The sequence below is a fragment of the Rhinopithecus bieti genome, unplaced genomic scaffold (genome assembly GCF_001698545.2).
Source record: "Rhinopithecus bieti isolate Rb0 unplaced genomic scaffold, ASM169854v2 scaffold_986, whole genome shotgun sequence".
NCBI classification, from domain to species: domain Eukaryota; kingdom Metazoa; phylum Chordata; class Mammalia; order Primates; family Cercopithecidae; genus Rhinopithecus; species Rhinopithecus bieti.
The window spans coordinates 909,415-928,378 of NW_016803218.1; the positions used below are offsets into that span (position 1 = coordinate 909,415).

Genomic DNA, 18,964 nt, shown 5'->3' on the forward strand with positions numbered 1-18,964 from the left:
AGCAAGACTCAATCTCAAAAAAAAAAGAAAAAAGAAAAAAAGAAAAGAAAAAGAAAACCCACAAAATTAGCCAGGTGTGGTGGTGTGCGCCTATAATCCTAGCTACTTAGGAGGCTGAGGCAGGAGAATCGCTTGAACCTGGGAGGAGGAGGCTGCAGGGAGCCAAGATCGTACCACTGCAGTCCAGCCTGGGCAACAGAGTGAGACTCTGTCTCAAAATAAAATAAAATAAAATAAAAATGAATAAATAAACAAAAATTAGCTGGGCATGGTGGCATGCACCCATAGTCCCAGCTATTTAGGAGGATGAGATGGAAGAATGGCTTTAGCCCAGGAGTTTGAGGCTGCAGTAACCTATGAGTGTGCCACTGAACTCTGGCCTGGGCAACAGAGCAAGACCATCTCTGAAAAAAAAACAAAAAACAAAAAACAAAAACCAGTATAATGGAACCCCATGTAATTGTCACCCAGTTTCAGCAACTCCAATTCACAGCCAGTCTTGTTTCATCTACTCCATTAACTTACTTCTTTCCCTTTGCTCCAGACTAATTTGAAGCAAATCCAAGACATCATACACTATTTCACTATAAATATATAACTTTTAATAATCGTTCTTGGATTGGATGTCAAACCAGCAACAAAAAGAAAAAAATATTCTATTCAGGATGCTGAGGCAGGAGGATCGCTTCAGCTCAGGAGTTTGAGACCAGTCTTAGCAAGAATATAGTGAGACTCAAGTGTCCAAAAAAAAAAAGGAAAGAAAAATATGGTGTGGTCAAGAGGGCCATTTGCCTATTTTCCCTTTCTTAAAACTTCTGACAGGAGCATGGAGGAAACTGAGGTTGCAAAGTGGTAAAAGAGAACACATGCTCAAGCAGAATAAATAATTCAATCCTAAATTAATATGGACCTATTTCTTCCTTTTTAAAAAGGCTATTGATTAGGTCATAAAGAATATTAGTTAAAAAAGAGTATTAGTTGCAGAAACAGAATACTAGAGTTATAGATCAGCTTCACAGCTAGCTCAGACACAGCATCACTATTGCCCAGTCCTGAAGAACAGATAATGGCATTCAATATTTCATACACTTAAGATTTTCTGAACCCCTAACAGAGGTTTTTTTAAATGTTTATAGTCGGTTTCTGCATGTGCTTCACCAAAAATGTACATCAGGCTGAGAGGTGGCTCTTAAACTTTTTCCCACTTACATACTAAAATTATTCAGTAATTAATGCAAAGCAAGGCAATAGGAAATATTACAGATAGAGTGGGAAAATTCTTTTGATCTGGAAAATGAACCTACCAAGAAAACAACAGTTTAGCTATATCCCATTTGCTGTAGGGGATAAAATATCTTAAAAAACAAAAAAACAAAAAAACAGTGGAAGAAAACCATGTCTTCTTTCTTAGTGGTTTAGGTACTTGAAATATCAAACTCAATATAACAAATGCTAACTCAAGATCATTTTGCATTTTTCCTCTTCCCTGCCAAAGAGTATAGGGAAACAAATGAGTTTCCATTTCATATTTGTATATAATTTCATTTGTGTATAAAATTCCGTATTTATGGTTCTGGAGAAAGCACCATTTTAAAATATCACTGCAACTGATTCAAGCACTAAATCTTGTGAGTGAATACTTCAGAACATGTAGCATTAAAAATGCTTTAACACTGGTCACTTAAAAGTATAATTTATAGATAGAGGATGTTTTCAAACATACCAAAGTACTATGAAACTATGTACCAAAACTCAAAATGTTAACAATAAATAAGTAACAAAGTAAACAGTGTAGGTCCAAGGCAGAAATGTGAGCAGAAAATAAATTGGACACTCCTAGTCTTCCCACTACTATCCTCTTTCTCCTTCTTCCTCTGTAATTTACCATTTTTGTGGAACACTCCTTCAGGTACACAAGGTCCTCGTGCTTCCCCTTTTAAAACATGCTCTCAGAAGGCCGGGCGCGGTGGCTCACGCCTATAATCCCAGCACTTTGGGAGGCCGAGGCAGGTGGATCACAAGGTCAGGAGATGAAGACCATCCTGGCTAACATGGTGAAACCCCGTCTCTACTAAAAAATACAAAAAACTAGCCGGGCGAGGTGGCGGTGCCTGTAGTCCCAGCTACTCGGGAGGCTGAGGCAGGAGAATGGCGTGAACCCGGGAGGCGGAGCTTGCAGTGAGCCAAGATCGCGCCACTGCACTCCAGCCTGGGCGACAGAGCAAGACTCCGTCTTAAAACAAATGAACAAACAAAACATGCTCTCAGGAAAAAAATGTGAAATTCATATGCACTGAGGTAAACATAACTAATAACCTCAAGTATTATTCCTAATTGGTATTTGCATCTTAAGCTTAAACTTAAAAAAAAAAAACGAGTGGAATTTTCGTGCCAGCAGGTGGGAGTGACTTCATCAGTGTCTTTCAAATCTCATGTTGAGTATGGTCAGTGCAGCCTACCAATAAGGTGACAGGGGTGAAACTCCAGATTCCAAAGTCAAAAAAAGTGAGACAAGTCTAGGACAGAAAAATACAACACCAAACAATTATGGTCTACTAGGGGTTTAGCTAATATTTCCAATAAGTCAATTTCAACTGTCAGTGAGAAAAATAAAGTTTATTTCTTATGCAGAAGTAATTCCAATTCAGGTTTTAAGTCTGAACCTTCAAACTTGGGAAGCTTTTTTCCAAGTCATCAGCAAGCGCCTTATCAACTTCATGTAGGATTTTAATAAAATCTTCCACCTATGAGTCAAACAAACAAACAAAATCAAACACAGAAGAGAAAAACGTGGTTTAAGGTACTGATTGCTCTACCTGTGGTTTCTAAATGGTCCAATGGAAAAGAATTGCTGGCAGATCTCCAGATGACAGTAACAGGACTTCCTAAGCAGTCTTCTAAATCATTCTCAAGGAAATGACTATTCTTTCCCATTCCGTTTTACTCTTGAGCTAGTACTTCTCCCCCTGCCTCCTCTTTACAGTCTGTTCCCACATTCTGTCCTTCATTTTCCTGAAAAAGTTCTTATTGTGAAATCTGATTCTAATGGTAGGAAATGTGATGTCATTTGAAGAACCATAAAAACCTACTGCCTATTCCCAAGAATCTGATTTTGGTTTAATATAGATGCTACCTACTTCATAACAGAAAGGAGTACTATAGATTCCGAGCTGAAGTTTTCCTCTTAGAATTATTACTCCCAATAGTAGTATGAATTTTCCAGTAGTCATCTTTCTTTCCCCCAACCTTTATTGTAGACTCAGGGGGATCTAAATGTCTAAATGTGCAGGTTTGGTACAAAGGTATATCACATGATGCTAAAGTTTGAGGCACAGATGAACCTGTCACCCAGGCAGTGAGCTTAGTACCCAATAGGTAGTTTTTCAGCCCTTGCCCTCCCTCTCTTCCTCCCCTCCTCCTGTAGTCCCCAGTGTCTACCTTTCCCATTTTTATGTCCATGGTATCCAATGGTTTTAGCTCCCACTTCTAAGTGAGAACATATGGTATGTGGTTTTCTGTTTCCAGCAGTCATCTATCTGACAAAGGCATTAAGTCATATAAATTGTATATGCTATAATTTTTGACAAGACCTCGAAATCAAGTGCTTACTTGAAAACATTTAGTAATCCTACAAAACTTGGCCACCTATACATTTACCCATACTCACCACAGGGCTATAGAAAGGAAGAAGGTTTTGAAATGCAGAGGAACACTTCTGTTTGCTCAATTGGCCTTCCTTTACTCCCTGAGCCACCGTCTCCTAAAACAACAACATTTAATGTCAAAAAAGGAAAATTTTTTCAAGCTTTAACTAGTGAATAAAAACAAATAAGGATATTCAATTCCTTCCTGACTTCATAGGCATTTCAAATGTCCCAACTGAACCCACCGACATCAAGGAGGCTTATGTAACCCAAACGTGTTCTCCACTGTCGTCTTTATTTTAGTAAAGGACACCACCATCCACCCTGCTACACAGACTACAAACTTGGAACACAGCGAAGACTTTTCCCTCCCCTCTACTCCTGACCCCTCCCGGCAAGTGCTCAATTCTATTCTACCAAATCTCTCTTACCCCATCCCTCCTCTCCATTCAAACTTCTATTGTTTAGGCTGCCATCCTTTTTCAGATTATTCTTGAAGATTACCAACCCCAAGAGCCTGTTAGTTGATCTCCTGCCCTCCAGCCTCAACTCTCTCTACTCCTTCCTACTCCTTCGTCTCTATTGCTTTTGGAGTAATCTTTCTAAACTGATCATATCACTTGGTGCTTAAAAGAAAAAAAATCTTTAGTAGCTCCTCAGTTTCTTCAAGATTAAGTCCAAATCCCCTAAACATGGCATATAAAAATTTGCATGACATAGCCTCAGCTCACCTTTGATGTTCCTACCACTTAAAAGTAGGTGCTCCAAAAAACAAAAGCAACAGCAAAGAATGGGAAAAAATACATGTGATAAATATGGAAAAGATGCATTATTGCCCAAGAAATTCATACAAATGGATAAATTATAAAAAAAGGATAAATTTTAATTGGATAATTAAAATTATTATCCAATTAATAATTTTATTTAATTATCCAATAATTAAAATTATCCAACTAAATCAAATGGATAAATTATAAATGGATAAATTTATAATCAAAATGGATAAATTATAAAAAAGTAGGAAACAAAATATACGACATCCAAATATTTCAATCTCATTAATTTAAAAATGCAAATCAAAATAAGACACAATTTATTACCTGAACTTTGACATAAAAATTATAATACCCAATAATAAGGGTCAAGTAAAAGCCAACATTTCACATGTAAATAGTATTTTGACAAAATATGGCCATTATGCCTTAGCCATCTTCACATTTATAATGTTGAATTCAGTAATTTAAATTCTGTAAAACCTGCTGAGGTAATAACCCCAAATCTGGAAAATACAAATAGGGAAAAGAGAAGCAAGACAACTAATAAAAAAAAAAAAACCACCAGAATAAGAGAAACCTTTTGTTTCATTTTGTTTTTTGAGATAGGGTCTCCCTTTGTCGCTCAGGTTGGAGTGCAATCCTTCCATCTCTGCCTCCCAAGTAGCTGGGATCACAGGCATGTGCCACCATACCCGGCTAATTTTTGTATTTTTTGCAGAGATGAGGTTTTGCCATGTTGCCCAAACTGGTCTCAAATACCTGGGCTCAAGTGATCCACCTGCCTCAGCCTCCCAAGTGCTGGGATTATGGGCGCCTGGCCAAGAGAAACTTCTTAAGGAATACTCTTTAAAAAATTCAGTGGGTATGAATAAATATATTCTTCACAGCTATATTTGTAGCATTTTATATTCATAATACAATATATTCATAACATATTCATAATATATTTCTTTCCAAATATATGGATAGAAAAAAATATGGTCAAAGGAGGAATGTTAATAACCACTGAACATATTCAGGGAGAATATTCCTTAAGAGAAGTTTGCAGTAAATTTTGAAAACTGATTATTTGGTAAATTAGGTTTAAACTGGCTCTCAGTAAAAGTCTTTCATCTAGAATCAAGAAAATGCTTATAATATAGTGTTATGGGAAAACAGTAGTCTATAAAATTGCATATGCTGGGTTAAAGTATAGGAAAATGCATTTATAAAATACATGCATGCAAACATATGCATATGTTTGTCATACATAAATATACCAAACCACATCAGCTAGCAGTTTTTAAGATTATAAACTCATGGTGATATTAAGATTTTACTTCATTTTCCCAAAATATATAGTACTTTCTTTTTTTTTTTTGACGGAGTCTCGCTCTGTCGCCCAGGCTGGAGTGTAGTGGCCGGATCTCAGCTCACTGCAAGCTCTGCCTCCCGGGTTCACGCCATTCTCCTGCCTCAGCCTCCCAAGTAGCTGGGACTACAGGCGCCCGTCACCTCGCCTGGCTAGTTTTTTGTATTTATTTATTTTTTTTTAGTAGAGACGGGGTTTCACCATGTTCGCCAGGATGGTCTCGATCTCCTGACTCCGTGATCCGCCCATCTCGGCCTCCCAAAGTGCTGGCGATTACAGGCTTGAGCCACCGCGCCCAGCCTATTACTTTCATATTAAAAAAAACAGTAATAAATTTGGAGCGTTAAGCAACCCACACTTTCTTTTGTTCATGACATCATCAATACTTCTTTCCTACCTTTGTTAATGCCTGAAAAATATTAGAAAGAAATTCACATAAAATATCCTTTAAGATTTTCAAGTGGAAATCATCTTGGGTTAAATCGGTCTTTTTAGTTTCTTCTGTGTTAGACTCTGTCGAGTTCTCTGGTTTTTTCTGACACTGTTCCATATTTTGTAAGACCCGAATGAGGCTGTCAATTAGAGGAAGATCTACTGTATAAACAAATCAAGAAACATGGAATTGGCCAGTTAAGTTTGGTTTTTCATTCATATGTATTGAATTAGTGCTAGACATTATTATTTTGGGTACTACAGATACAGTGGTAACATCAGCAAGATGTCAGCCTATAAGAGGCTTACATTTTTATACTTTCAAATAAGTAAATAAAATAGACTATTTTAGGTTTTGGTTAGGTTCTATGAAGGAAATAAAAGAGGAATATAGCAGTCTAGCAGGGCAAGCTCTCTGACAAGGTGACATTGAGTTGAGAACTAAAGCAATGAAGACTCAGCAATCAAAAGAGCCTAGGAGGCCAGGGGTGGTAGCTCACGCTTGCAATCTCAGCACTCTGAGAGGCCAAGATGGGTGGGTAGCTTGAGCCCAGGAGTTCAAGACCAGCCTGAGCAACATGGCGAAACCGTGTCTTTACAAAAAGTACACAAAAATTAGCTCACAGGATTTTCTACCACTACCACTGTTAATATCTTGGTCCAAGTTATAACATTTCTTGCTATGAGTTAATTATCAAGAATCTCTAAAAGCCTCCTAACTCATCTCCCTTTTATACCAATGACTCCTACATTTCTCATCAAAACAGCAGCCTATTAAAGTCAGCTCATGTGTATTCAATTTCTGCTTAAAACTCACCATGATTCCCTACCTCATTTAGAGGAAAAGGCAAAATCAGGCCCTCCATACTCTACCTCTCTGGCTCCATGTGCTACTTTGCTAAATCCACCCCAGCCACATGGGATCTCACTGTTCCCCCTCAAATATATCAGGCATACTTCTGGTTGAGGGCTTTTACACTTTCTATTCCCTCTGTCTGGAATGTTCGTCTCCCCAAGTATACACATGACTCCTCCATTCTCTCCCTAAGGACTGTACTCAATGCCACCTTCTCAATGAGGTAACATATTTATAAATGAAGATCTTAAAAATATTCAACATTCTTTTTTTTATTAAAAACTCTTAATAAAATAGAAACAGATTAATATTTCCTTAAATGGTAAGACATATATCTTATTTTTAGGGGGGCAAGGGGGTGCAGAATCTTGCTCTGTTGCCCAGGCTGGAGTGCAAAGGCGTCATTTCGACTCACTGCAGCCTCCGCCTCCCAGGTTCAAGCAACTCTCCTGCCTCAGCCTTCCGAATAGCTGAGATTACAGGCGCACGCCACCAAACCTGGCTAATTTTTGTATTTTTAGCAGAGACAGGGTTTCACCATGTTGGCCAGGCTGACTTTGAACTCCTGACCTCAGGTAATCCGCCCACCTCAGCCACCCAAAGTGCTGGGATTATAGGTGTGAGACACCGCACCTGGTTGTAAAACATGTATCTTATACCCAATAATGCTTAACAGTGGAACTCTAGGATTATTTCTAATAAAATCAGGAAGAAGGTAAGGATGCTTTCTACCATCACTATTATTTTACACCAGAGATTCTAGGCAACCCAGAAAGATAAGAAGAATAAACCAGAGACAGACAAGTGATAAAATATATCTAATTTAAGCCAAAGCACTATCACATAAAGCCCAAAGATTATTACTGGAACGACTACTAAAAATAGTAAGAATTTGATAAGGTTATAGGATGCAAAGTTAATATACAGAAATCAATAGCCTTCATATATTCCAACAACAATAATCAGTGGAAGAAAATATGTCATAGACAATAGTAAACCCAAAAGATAAAATATCTAGGAATGAAACTAATAAGAAATATCCAAGATCTATATAAAGAAACCATTACTGAGGGACACAAAAAAGACCTGAACAAATGAAAGGGTATAACATATTCTTAGATATCCTATAAAGTTAACACGATGTCAATAAAAATATCAGAAAGTTTTGTTTTGGAACTTAAAGTTAGTGATAAGAATAGTTAAAACATTCTGAAAACTTAGAATGAAGAGGAATTCGCCTTATTAAGTATTAAAACATAAAACCTTAATATTTAAAAACACTATGGCTACTAATATATGAACATAGTAATGGAACTGAATAGAATATATAGGGGAATTTTAAAAATAATGATGAAATTTCAAATCAGTGTGGGTAAGCTGGATTATTCACTAAATGATGTTGAGATAACTGGGTAGCCCTCTGGAAAAAAAATTGATACCACTAGTACCAAAGTTATCAAAGGGGGAAAAAAGAATTAAAGTCACACTTCACATGTGACACCAGAATAAATTCTAAATGAATCATGAATTTAACTGTGGTCATAAAAATCATTCTGTGAAAGACTGTGTGTTTACAAAGGAAAATATTCATTTTATATTTCTAAATGAAATGTTGGCTAAAAAGCAGAATTAAATATATGTGCATGTGTTGGATGATAAGATTACAGACATCATGTTTCCTTGATATTTTTTATAAGTTTTTAGGCAGGGTGCAGAGGCTCATGCCTGTAATCCCAGCACTCTGGAAGGCAAGGCAGGAGGGTCATTTGAGCCCAGGAGTTTGTGACAAGCCTGGGCAAGATTGTGAGACCCTGTCTCTATAAAAAATTTAAAAACTAGCCAGGTGTGGTGTCACATGGCTGTAGTCCCAGCTACTCAGAAGGCTGAGGTGAGACAATCACCTGAGCCCAGGAATTCAAGGTTGCAGTGAGCTATGATCCTGCCATGGCACTACAGCCTGGGTGATAAAATAAGACTCTGTCTTTAAAATAAGTAAATAGGCCAGGCGGGGTGGCTCACGCCTGTAATCCTAGCACTTTGGGAGGCCGAGGCAGGTGGATCACCTGAGCTCAGGAGTTCCAGCCCAGCCTGGCCAATATGGTGAAACGCTGTCTCTACTGAAACAATCCAAAAATTAGCCGGGCACAGTGGTGTGTGCCTGTAATCCCAGCTACTTGGGAGGCTGAGGCACGAGAATCACTTGAACCCAGGAGGCAGAGGTTACAGTGAGCCAAGATCACACCACCACACTCCAGCCTGGGCAGCAGAGCAAGACTCTCTTTCCAAAAAATAAAAATAAATAAAAAGTAAAATAAGTAAATAAATATGATAATAAAATAAATTTTGAAGTTTAGCATATTTTATAATTAGGGAAATGAAAGCATTTTTTAAAAGGGAGAAATCAATGAAATGAAAACAATATGAGCCTAGGAAATTGTACTTGCCTTTTTCTATCTTTAGATACTCTTGCTCAGTCTGTGAGGCATAAATGGCAGACAACACTGAAAAAGCAGAGGCTAGCACTGTTTTCTGTTCTTGAAGAATGATGGGTGGATCATCAGACTGGCAGAATTCATGGCAGACCAGGTCAAAAAGTAAATTCCAAATGTCTTTTCCAGTGTCAGGACAATGTACTTAATAAAGACAACAAATAAAGCAGTACTTTAAAATCGGCAAACAATTAAATGAGTAACTGTAGCGCTTCCGATAAACCATCTTACCAATTGCTTGAATTCCATCATCCACTGTAGTAAGCAGTTGTAAAACATGCATGTAAACATCAAGCCATTCTGGATTTTCAGAACTAAATAGGAAAAGTAAAAGCACTGAATCAACAACGTCACTGTCCAGGGGATTCCAATCATTCATCCATTCAATAAATATTTATTACTCTGCCAGCCACTGTTCAAGGTGCTGAGGATAAAACAAGGAAAGGAACGAAGGCTCTGTGCTCGTTAGAGCCTTTATATTCTAATAGGGGAAACAGCAAAAAATAAATATTATATAAAATAACACACACAGGACAAGAAGTAAAAAAATCTTTTTGGCTCTATCGCATAAAAGCAACAATGCAGAAACCTGCTAGTTGATACTTTATCATTTTGGTTTACTTGAATAATCAGAACAAAATATGACTGCGATTTTTATAGTATGAACGTAAGGTCCACTGCACCATGCATCAACAATAATGATGTTCTGAAAACGTCTCAGGATTACCCTAGCTCCCTAGCTGAGAATACTAAAAGCATATAAGTCTAATTTTTATGATCAACCGTTTGGATTCTCAAAAATCTAAATAGTTTGGAAACTCATAATCTTAGTTCTTCAACCAAGCAAGTGAAAAGACAGTGAACAATTAAAACAATGGTTTGGCAAATGTTTAAGTACTTACAAATTAAATTTCAGGCACTATGTTAGGAGTTGAGAAAACAGATGTATAAGATGTTATCCCTACCTTCATAAAGTTTATACTTTAAAAGGAAAGAAGATTGCTAGCGGGGTAATTACAATAAAGTGGTATGAATGTAACACTATAGGGCTAGGAGCCACTATACAGCAAGGAGACTTAGTTTGCAGGGTCAGGGAAGGTACCTTAAGAAAAATGATGTTTACACAGAAAATGAAGGGGCAAAGAAGTATGTGAGGTGGAGGAAATGTACTGTGCAAAGGCCTGGAGACAAGAGAGCTGGTTCAGTTGAAGAAGTGAAGCAAACTTCACATGACTGAAACACAGAGTACAAGGAATAAGGATAGCACTACTGGGCCTATAAGCTGCACTTTATTTTCTGAGAATTTTCATTTATTTCATTCTTTTTTCCCCTATTTTATTTATTTATATTTTGGATTCAGAAGGTAGATGTTGGGGGTTGTTACATGCATGGTGCTGAGGTTTGGGAATACGGATGGTCCCATTACCCAGGTGATGTACACAGTACCCAAGCTGTGTTCGTGTTTGTTTTTGTTTTTTTCTGGACCTTATCCTAAGGAAGGTAACTGAAAAGACTGAAGCATGAGAGTGAGATGAGTGCGTAATTTGCAAAAACAGCTTTAAAGTCTAGGCTTGGGAAAAGCAAGCATAGAGGCAGGAAATTCAAGTAAAAGAATGTGGCAGTTCTCCAGATGAGAGACAATAATGGCTTGACTGGCATGGATGGAATCCCAGAAAAAGTTAGGAATAAGGGTTGGGAGTTGACTACAATGGGAAAATACTGGGGCAGGAAAGATTCTGTAATGGCTTTTCCATTTCTTCTATATTATCCAAATAGGACAGTGATTACATCATTTACTGAGATTGAGAATACTGATGAAGCAGGTTTAGGGAAAGATGATGAATTTAATCCTCACTTGGATAAAGGACACAAAATTAATAGGTTTTGATGTGGCTTACTCAGCACTAAGAATGCACTAAGCAAATCACTAAGCAGAACAATTTAAAAATTAATTTTCTAGTGATTAGCAATAAACAGTTATAATGACCTGTAAGGCTTAGTAATCACTCTTGACAAGACATCAGAGTCCCAAAATCAGTCACTTATTGAAGACTGGCATATAAACACAAGGAGCAAAAAAAAAAAAAAAAAAAAGATGTGCAACATTAAGAAGTTGTTAAATGTTCAGTGTAAAAGCACAAGAAAATGTTTTCTCTTTGATTTAAATTACATAAAATATGATAAGACAGAAACCAGTTAATGTTGAATAACATCCTACAGCTAAATGACAATGTAACAGGAAGTTTGCAACCACTATCATTCTTGTAAAAAGCATACAGGTTGCATCACAAATATTAGTAGTGAATTAACGTAACAAGGAGTGACTGTGTACTTTATTCTGTTATAAGGAATCTAAGAAGACTTTTATATCTGAGAATACTTCTATCAATTGCATTTTCCCAGAGCACTTTGCACGAAAGAGCTCACTTACCGTACTTGTTTGGCAGCTTCAAGTATACAGGGCACGAGCCGAAACACTGGCTGCTCTTCAGACTCTTCCTGGGGTTGGTCCAGAGGCTGAGTAGCCCCATTTCTGACCCATTCCAACATTAGTTTCTCATCCAAATCAAAGAGCTTGTCTACAACCTCCCCCACCTTCACCAGCAAGTCAACTGCAGAGAATAAAACAGATATTGAAATAAAAACAAACTGCTAAAAGCAATAGGTGTTAAGCAAAATTCCTAAAGCTATTCTAACAAAACCAAATCTTGCCAAGGCAGTACTTATTCTAAAGGGTGATTTACTTATCTCACATGTTTAAATTTGCTTATTTTCCTCATTTTAAATGAGGAATTCATCAGTGTCCCAGGACTTTAAGAAATTTTATATCTTCAATCAAAAAACTTTCTCCAAAAAACAAACAAACAAAAAGCTGGGCATGGTGGCTTACACCTGTAATCCCAACACTTTTGGGAGGCCAAGGCTGGATGACTGCTTGAACACATGAGTTCGAAACCAGCCTGGGCAAGAAAGTGAGACTCCGTCTCTACAAAAAATTTTAAAATGAGCTGAGCATGGCGGTGCATGACGATAGTCCCAGCTATTGGGGAGATTAACAGAAGGATACCTTCAGCCCAGAAGTTTGAGGCTATAGTGGGCTATGATCACACTACTGCACTCCAACCTGGGTGACAGAGCAAGATTCTGTCTCAAACTAACAAACTTTATTACCTTGCACCCAAGGCTTTTTTCAAAAAGGTGACTTCTAGAAATAGTTACATGATTTCCTAAAAATTAAATAAAATTTAAAACATTTTTTTTTTCTAGACTACATGATGACTTACCATTTGTTGAACTTGACATAATGAAGCAAATGCTATCATAAATCGCTGGATGTTCCCGGATCCTTTCAACCCAAACACTGGCCACTTCTGCCTGGGAAAGGCAAGTAAGCAACAACCTACATGGTAAACGTGGGTTGAATTTCTACTTTTCAAAACAAAAAAAACCAGTAAAGGGAATTCGAAAATAAAAAATTAGCTTTTTTTCTTAGCTACTCTTATGAGTAACCTTATAGAATTCATAAAAGGAAAAGCATACCTGCTTGTTTCCAGCAGAGTAGGTGGGTCTGAATCATACAAACAGTGCAACAATACCTGCCTACAAAAACAAAGAAGTTAACCGATATGCATCACTTCTCGCATTGAAAATATCCGAGTTTTCATTTAAGTTTTTTAACATCTTTATTGTGAAATACAGCATGTATTCAGAAAAGCCCAAAAGATACAAATCTATAGTTAATAAATAATTATAAAGCAAACACTCGTGTTTCCAAGAAACAGAACAGAGCTGCATCTCAGTAGTCACCATGTGTCCATTCCAAATCACAATTCTCTTTCCCACCTAGAAATGATGACCATTCTGATTTTTCCAGCAATCATTTCTTTACTTTGCTCTATAGTTTTATTATTTTATATATTTTGGTGTTGCTTTATACTGCAGGTAAAAGGATTAAGAGGACATGTTGAATAAATAGACATAATCTGGGAGGTTATTCAGATTCATGAAGATGGTCAAGGAGGGGAGACAACATATGAAATAAATTATATTATACTTATTCTTTTGAGTCTTCATTTATTTGCTGGAAACTATACATGTAAGATCCACCTATGTTGTTTCTTTAGCTGTTATTCTTTGACCAATTGCTGCAGAGTACTTCATTGTGTGAAAATAACACAATTTATTTTTCCAGACTACTGCTGATGGACATTTGCGTTGATTCCAATTTGGGGCTATTTCAAGTAATCCTCCTATAATATTTGTAAAAGTTATCCTGATGCACATGTGCACAGTTTCTCTTACCATATATGCCCACTATGAGCTGGTCACAGCACATGCATATGTTCCAACGTGACCAGATAATGCCCAACTATTCTAAAGTGGTTCAACAAATTTATTTTCCCATCAGCAAAATAAATTGCACCATACTAATATTAAGATAAGCATTTACTTGAATTTATAACATTTGTTAACATTTCTCATTTTTGGAGTTTTGATAGAGAACATTATAGAGACCAAACATAATCCTAAGTCATTTGCTCCATGGATGACTGTAAATTACTGAGGAATAAATACTCTGAACTAGGATCTTAAAGTCCCTCCATAACTAGGAGTTATCTCTTTCTGAGAAACCCAGGTACTTGAATCCTGTGATAAAACCCTCACAGCCCCAGCTCTGACAAAAACTGCCTAGAACAGTTTTCTTAACCCATTTGGGTACAAATTTCTTTGAGATTCTGATTAACAGCCATGAACCCTTTGCCTAGAAAACTAATACAACCACAAAATTTAGCATATAATTTCAGGGTGTTCTCAGAACACAGTAACCAAACTTGGGTTTCCTCCATTAAAAAACCTTCTGCCCAGAACTTTACATATGGAGAAGAGAACTAGCCTCGAAGCAGAAATCTGAAAGTCTTTTCATCACAGAGGCAACCCTTTATCTTCTAGTTTGTTGACAAGTTTTATCCTCTAAGTCAGAGCTCTCAGGATGACATTATTCAACAAATCTAGTTTCTGCAGACTCCAGCTGAGTCATTGGATTCCCTGCACCTAAAATGTTTTGGATTCCAGTTGGCTACCCAATCTCCAAGTTTTGTCCCACTGGTTCTTCCCCTATCTGGCTTACTGCCACCAGCTGACAATTCAGATTCCTTTGCTACTGAAGAAAACAGGCTTAAATCCTGAATCATTTCAGTACCTCCTTGAAGAAGCCCCTAGCTACCATCAACACACAATGAAGTTCCTAGAGAGTATTCATCAAGACAAAGAAAAGACTATCTTTCAGATTTGCTACTTTTCCTAAGTATTAGAATTTCCTTAAGGGTATAAAAGAATATATTTTAAAACATAATTATATAGTAAGACTTACCCAAGATTTTTATCACTGCTGATGGACACACATATCTCCTGGAAACAGGCCATATTACCTAAAATTCCCACACAGATTTCCTGCCAAATCAAATTTTACAAGTCACAATGGCTCTGAGACGAAAAACATAAACAAAAATATCAACTTGAACAAAAACTTTCACTGAGCCAACTTTTGGGGTAAGGCAGAGGGGAGGCAGGATAAAGACATATACTGCCTGTACCCTAACCTTGACAAGCTTACAGTATTTGAGAAGGGATGAAAGACATAAGAACAAGAAAGGGCAAAGGCAGGAGCTATGGAAGAACTCCTATCGATAAAACGAGTGTTAAATGATTGACAGGATTGAGATATGCAAACAAAAAGACAGACGTTCAAATAAGGGGAAAGTATCAGCAAAGGCAGGAAGGGAATCATGTATGTGGTGAAGATGGTAGACAATAAAGTACTCCGGTTGTGGCACAAAGTGGGTGAACAGCATGAGGTAAATACTGCCGGTATAAAGGACTGAGATTAAGGGCTCTGAATGCCGTGCTGAAGAATTAGACTTAATCTGGGAAGTTATTTGGAATCATGAAGATGCTCAAGGAGGGGAGACAACATACTGAAACAGTGTCTTAGAAAGATTATACTGGTGGCAAAATGCGTAATGTATTAGTAGTCCCTCTTTATCCATGGTATCAGTTACCCATGGTCAACTTTGGTATAAAAGTACTAAACGGAAAAGTCCAGAAATAAACAATTCATGTTTTAAATTGCACGTCTTTCTGAGTAGCATGATGAAATCTTGCACCGTCTCACCCGGGATGTGACTCATTCTTTTGTTCAACATATCCATACTGTATACACTGCCTGCCCATTAGTTACTTAGTAGCCATCTTGGCTATCAGATCGACCATCATGGTATCTCACAGGGCTTGTGTTCATGTCACCCTTATTTTACTTAATAATGGCCCCAAAGCACAAGAGTAGCGATGCTGGCAATTTGGATATGTCAACGAGCCACCATTAAGTGCTTTCTTTACATGAAAAGGTGAAAGTTCTTGACTTCATAAGAAAAACATACAAAAATGTATGCTGAGGTTGCTTAGGATCTCTAAGAACAAATCTATCCATGAAATTGTGAAGAAGGAAAAGGAAATTTGTGTATATTATAAATAGGGTTCAGTTCTATCCTTGGTTTTAGGCACTGGGGGCCTTGGAATGTATCCCCCAAGGATAAGGGGAGACTAGTGCATAGGGAAAAGAAGTTGAAAAGAATTTAAGAATCTATCTCAGTAATAGTTAATTAATATGTAATAACATTTATTACCACTCATTATGGCCAGGCATTACTCTAAGCATTTTCCATGTATAATTTCATATAATAACTTGGGTGATAGGTACTAATAGTATCCCCATTTTTTCAGATGAGGAAACTAAGGCACAGAGAAGTTAAGCTACTTGCCTAATAGGATCTTGAGATCTCCAACTAGAACACGGCAGAGCTCCAGAGCTTGAGTACTTAACCACTATTCCAAACTGCACCTCAGTTATCAAGACGCAAGAGGAGGAGGGCCCTCAGGCATGGAAAAGGATGAAGCTGAGGAAGACTCTCAAGGTAAAAGCAAAATAATCCAACGTGAGGATAAGGGAGAAAGCAGCTGAACTTGACTCCTAGCTTTCAAGTTGCCTCATTTCCCCAGTCAGTGATATTGGTCCCATTGACAGGAAAACTAAAAAAGAAAGTGCATAAAAGGCTACAATGAGTTCAGATGGTACGGTGTTTCCAAGCTTGCTGGAATGTAAGAATCACTCAGGGAGCTTGTTAAAAATACAGATTTCCAAATCTCATCTCAGATCTACTGAATTATAATTCCCAGGGTAGAGCCTGGAAAGCTATTGTTTACCCAGCATATACCAGGTGACTTTTATGATCAGATAAGCGTGAACATAAATCACTGAGGACATACACAATCACGGTTAGAGAGCACAGTTGACCCTTGAACAACACAGGTTTCAATGTGTGGGTCCACTTATAGGTGGATTTTTTCTAACCAAACTTGGAATGAAAATAGTGTCCTCAAGATGCAAAACCTGCATAATATGCAGAGCTGACTTTTCATACACACAGGTTCCACAGAGCTGACTGCAGAATTGAGTATGTGCGGATTTCAGTATGGGGGAATGTCTTGCAACCATCCCCCATGTATACCAAGGGACAACTGTACAGCATGCAAGCAGAGAATGCCTGAAGAAAGTTGGAGATGTGACATCAGTTATCAGAAAGGAAGTCGAGGCTTTGCTCCTACAGGCGAGTTGCAACTTAAAGGTGTAAAGAAAACACATTAAGTTCACTAGGAAAATGAATATAATGAGAGCAAAGGATCAGGCCTACACCTTACAAAATGTCCATATTCAGGACAGTATAAAAAAGGAAGAAAGAAAAAAGCCAATGAAAGGTGAGAGAGGAGTGACTCAACAGTGAGATGACACAGGAACCACAGAAATGGAGTTTCAAAAAAATATGGGTGGTCAAATGTTGGGAAAAGATTAAGAGTGAGTAGGGGCAGAAAAAAACCACATACATTTCCCTTATAAACTAAAGAGGGAATAACTGAACTTCCAATCAAAGATCAAGTTTTTCTGTCTTGGCTGCTCACTGGAATCACCTGGGGAACTTTAAAAGCTGGCCAAAGTCTCACACTTGCAGATTCTGCTTTAACTCATCTAGGGTATGGCCTGACTCAAGATTTTCAAAAGTTCCCCAGGGCAAAGCTTCTCAGAGTGTGGCAATGCTCCAGAGCACCAGCGTCACCTGGGAACATATTAGGAATCCTGGACCTACTGGACTAGAAACTCTGGAGGGGGGCTTGGCGATTAGTGATGCGGGGACGTGCTTAAGTTTGAGAGCCCATGTCCCAGGTGATTCTAACATGCAGCCAAGGCTGAGAATCACTGTGGCAGCAGATGGTGGCCAGCGGGTATATACAACAATATGACTAAATCCTAAAAGGTGCCATTCCTGACATAAGTTTATTTTTTTATACACTAGTAGTGAGTAAATATATTTACTCACTACTTTTTTGTACAGAAAAACTCAGTACAAAAATAGCATAATCATCAAGTCTTACATTAATATAAGGAACCAAGGAAAAAATGGTTAATCAGGCCCTAATTCAGACAGAACATTCTACTTAAATAAGAATTTTAATTCAACATTCAATTTGTAAAAACACACTATGGAATTCTCCATTTTATAATCTGAAAGAGAGGAAATACAGTACAGTGGTTATACCTGAGTCAGGCCTAGGCTGAAATCTCAGCTCCATTCTTTCCTAGTTGTGTGACCCTGAACACATATCTTCACCCAAGATCTAGTTCTTTAAAAGTATACCTCATAGTAGTAAGACCAGGTATTCAGTAAACAGCAGTTCTTCATAATTACAATTATTGAACAGATATTTACTAATCCATGTATGCACAGCACATGGCAATTTAATTGGCAATAAAGCACAGTACACTGCACACATTATATAAGGTCCTCTCCTTTAGTCTTTATCTATTGTTCTTGGCAGTTTACTAACAGCAATGACCACTGAAAGCTTACTTACTTACTTGGGAAGGTGTGGAAGGAAAAGTACTACTGTGAATAACAGATGCAAATACTGAGAGGGGACAGAAGGCACCCAAAGGGAGGCACAGAGACAGTGTGAGACAGGGAGAAGAAAGGCCTGGCTAAATCAGAAGGGTTACCTGGTTGTCCAGATTTTATGCTGGAAAGATGAGTTAGGTTCAGAGAGTAGAAGTCTTGAGCAGCAGGCTAAGTTTACAATAGTTTTCAAGCAATGGTGGATTTTGTCAGTAAAAAAGAGCAATCAACTGGAAAATGGGAGGCCCGGGTTCTGCTCCTTGCTCTGATACATACTAGCAGCATAACAGTGGTTATGCCTAACTCGTCTCCACAGCAGTTAAATGAAAGTGCTAATTTCCCTGGTCCAGCCTGAATCTATAATTCTATGATTCTAAAAATTTAATATTATTAAATTATTAAAATTTAATATTA

The 18,964-nt window shown here is 37.7% G+C and overlaps 1 protein-coding gene across 3 annotated transcripts in view; it reads right to left on the minus strand.

The window, feature by feature from the left end:
- Positions 1-2,595: 2,595 nt before the first annotated feature.
- SAAL1 (serum amyloid A like 1) overlaps positions 2,596-18,964 on the minus strand; it is a 30,966-nt gene continuing 14,597 nt past the window's right edge. For 2 of the 3 annotated variants that reach the window (XM_017870205.1, XM_017870215.1), the window contains exons 4-12: positions 14,920-14,999; positions 13,089-13,148; positions 12,833-12,948; positions 11,980-12,160; positions 9,780-9,862; positions 9,504-9,692; positions 6,169-6,365; positions 3,668-3,760; positions 2,596-2,744 (exon numbers count right to left, since the gene is read on the minus strand). In XM_017870205.1, coding sequence (XP_017725694.1) covers positions 2,652-2,744; positions 3,668-3,760; positions 6,169-6,365; positions 9,504-9,692; positions 9,780-9,862; positions 11,980-12,160; positions 12,833-12,948; positions 13,089-13,148; positions 14,920-14,999 — 1,092 coding nt within the window. In that variant the 3' untranslated portion in view covers positions 2,596-2,651. The remainder of the gene's footprint in view (positions 2,745-3,667; positions 3,761-6,168; positions 6,366-9,503; positions 9,693-9,779; positions 9,863-11,979; positions 12,161-12,832; positions 12,949-13,088; positions 13,149-14,919; positions 15,000-18,964) is intronic. The other variant, XM_017870211.1, reaches the window with a different exon arrangement.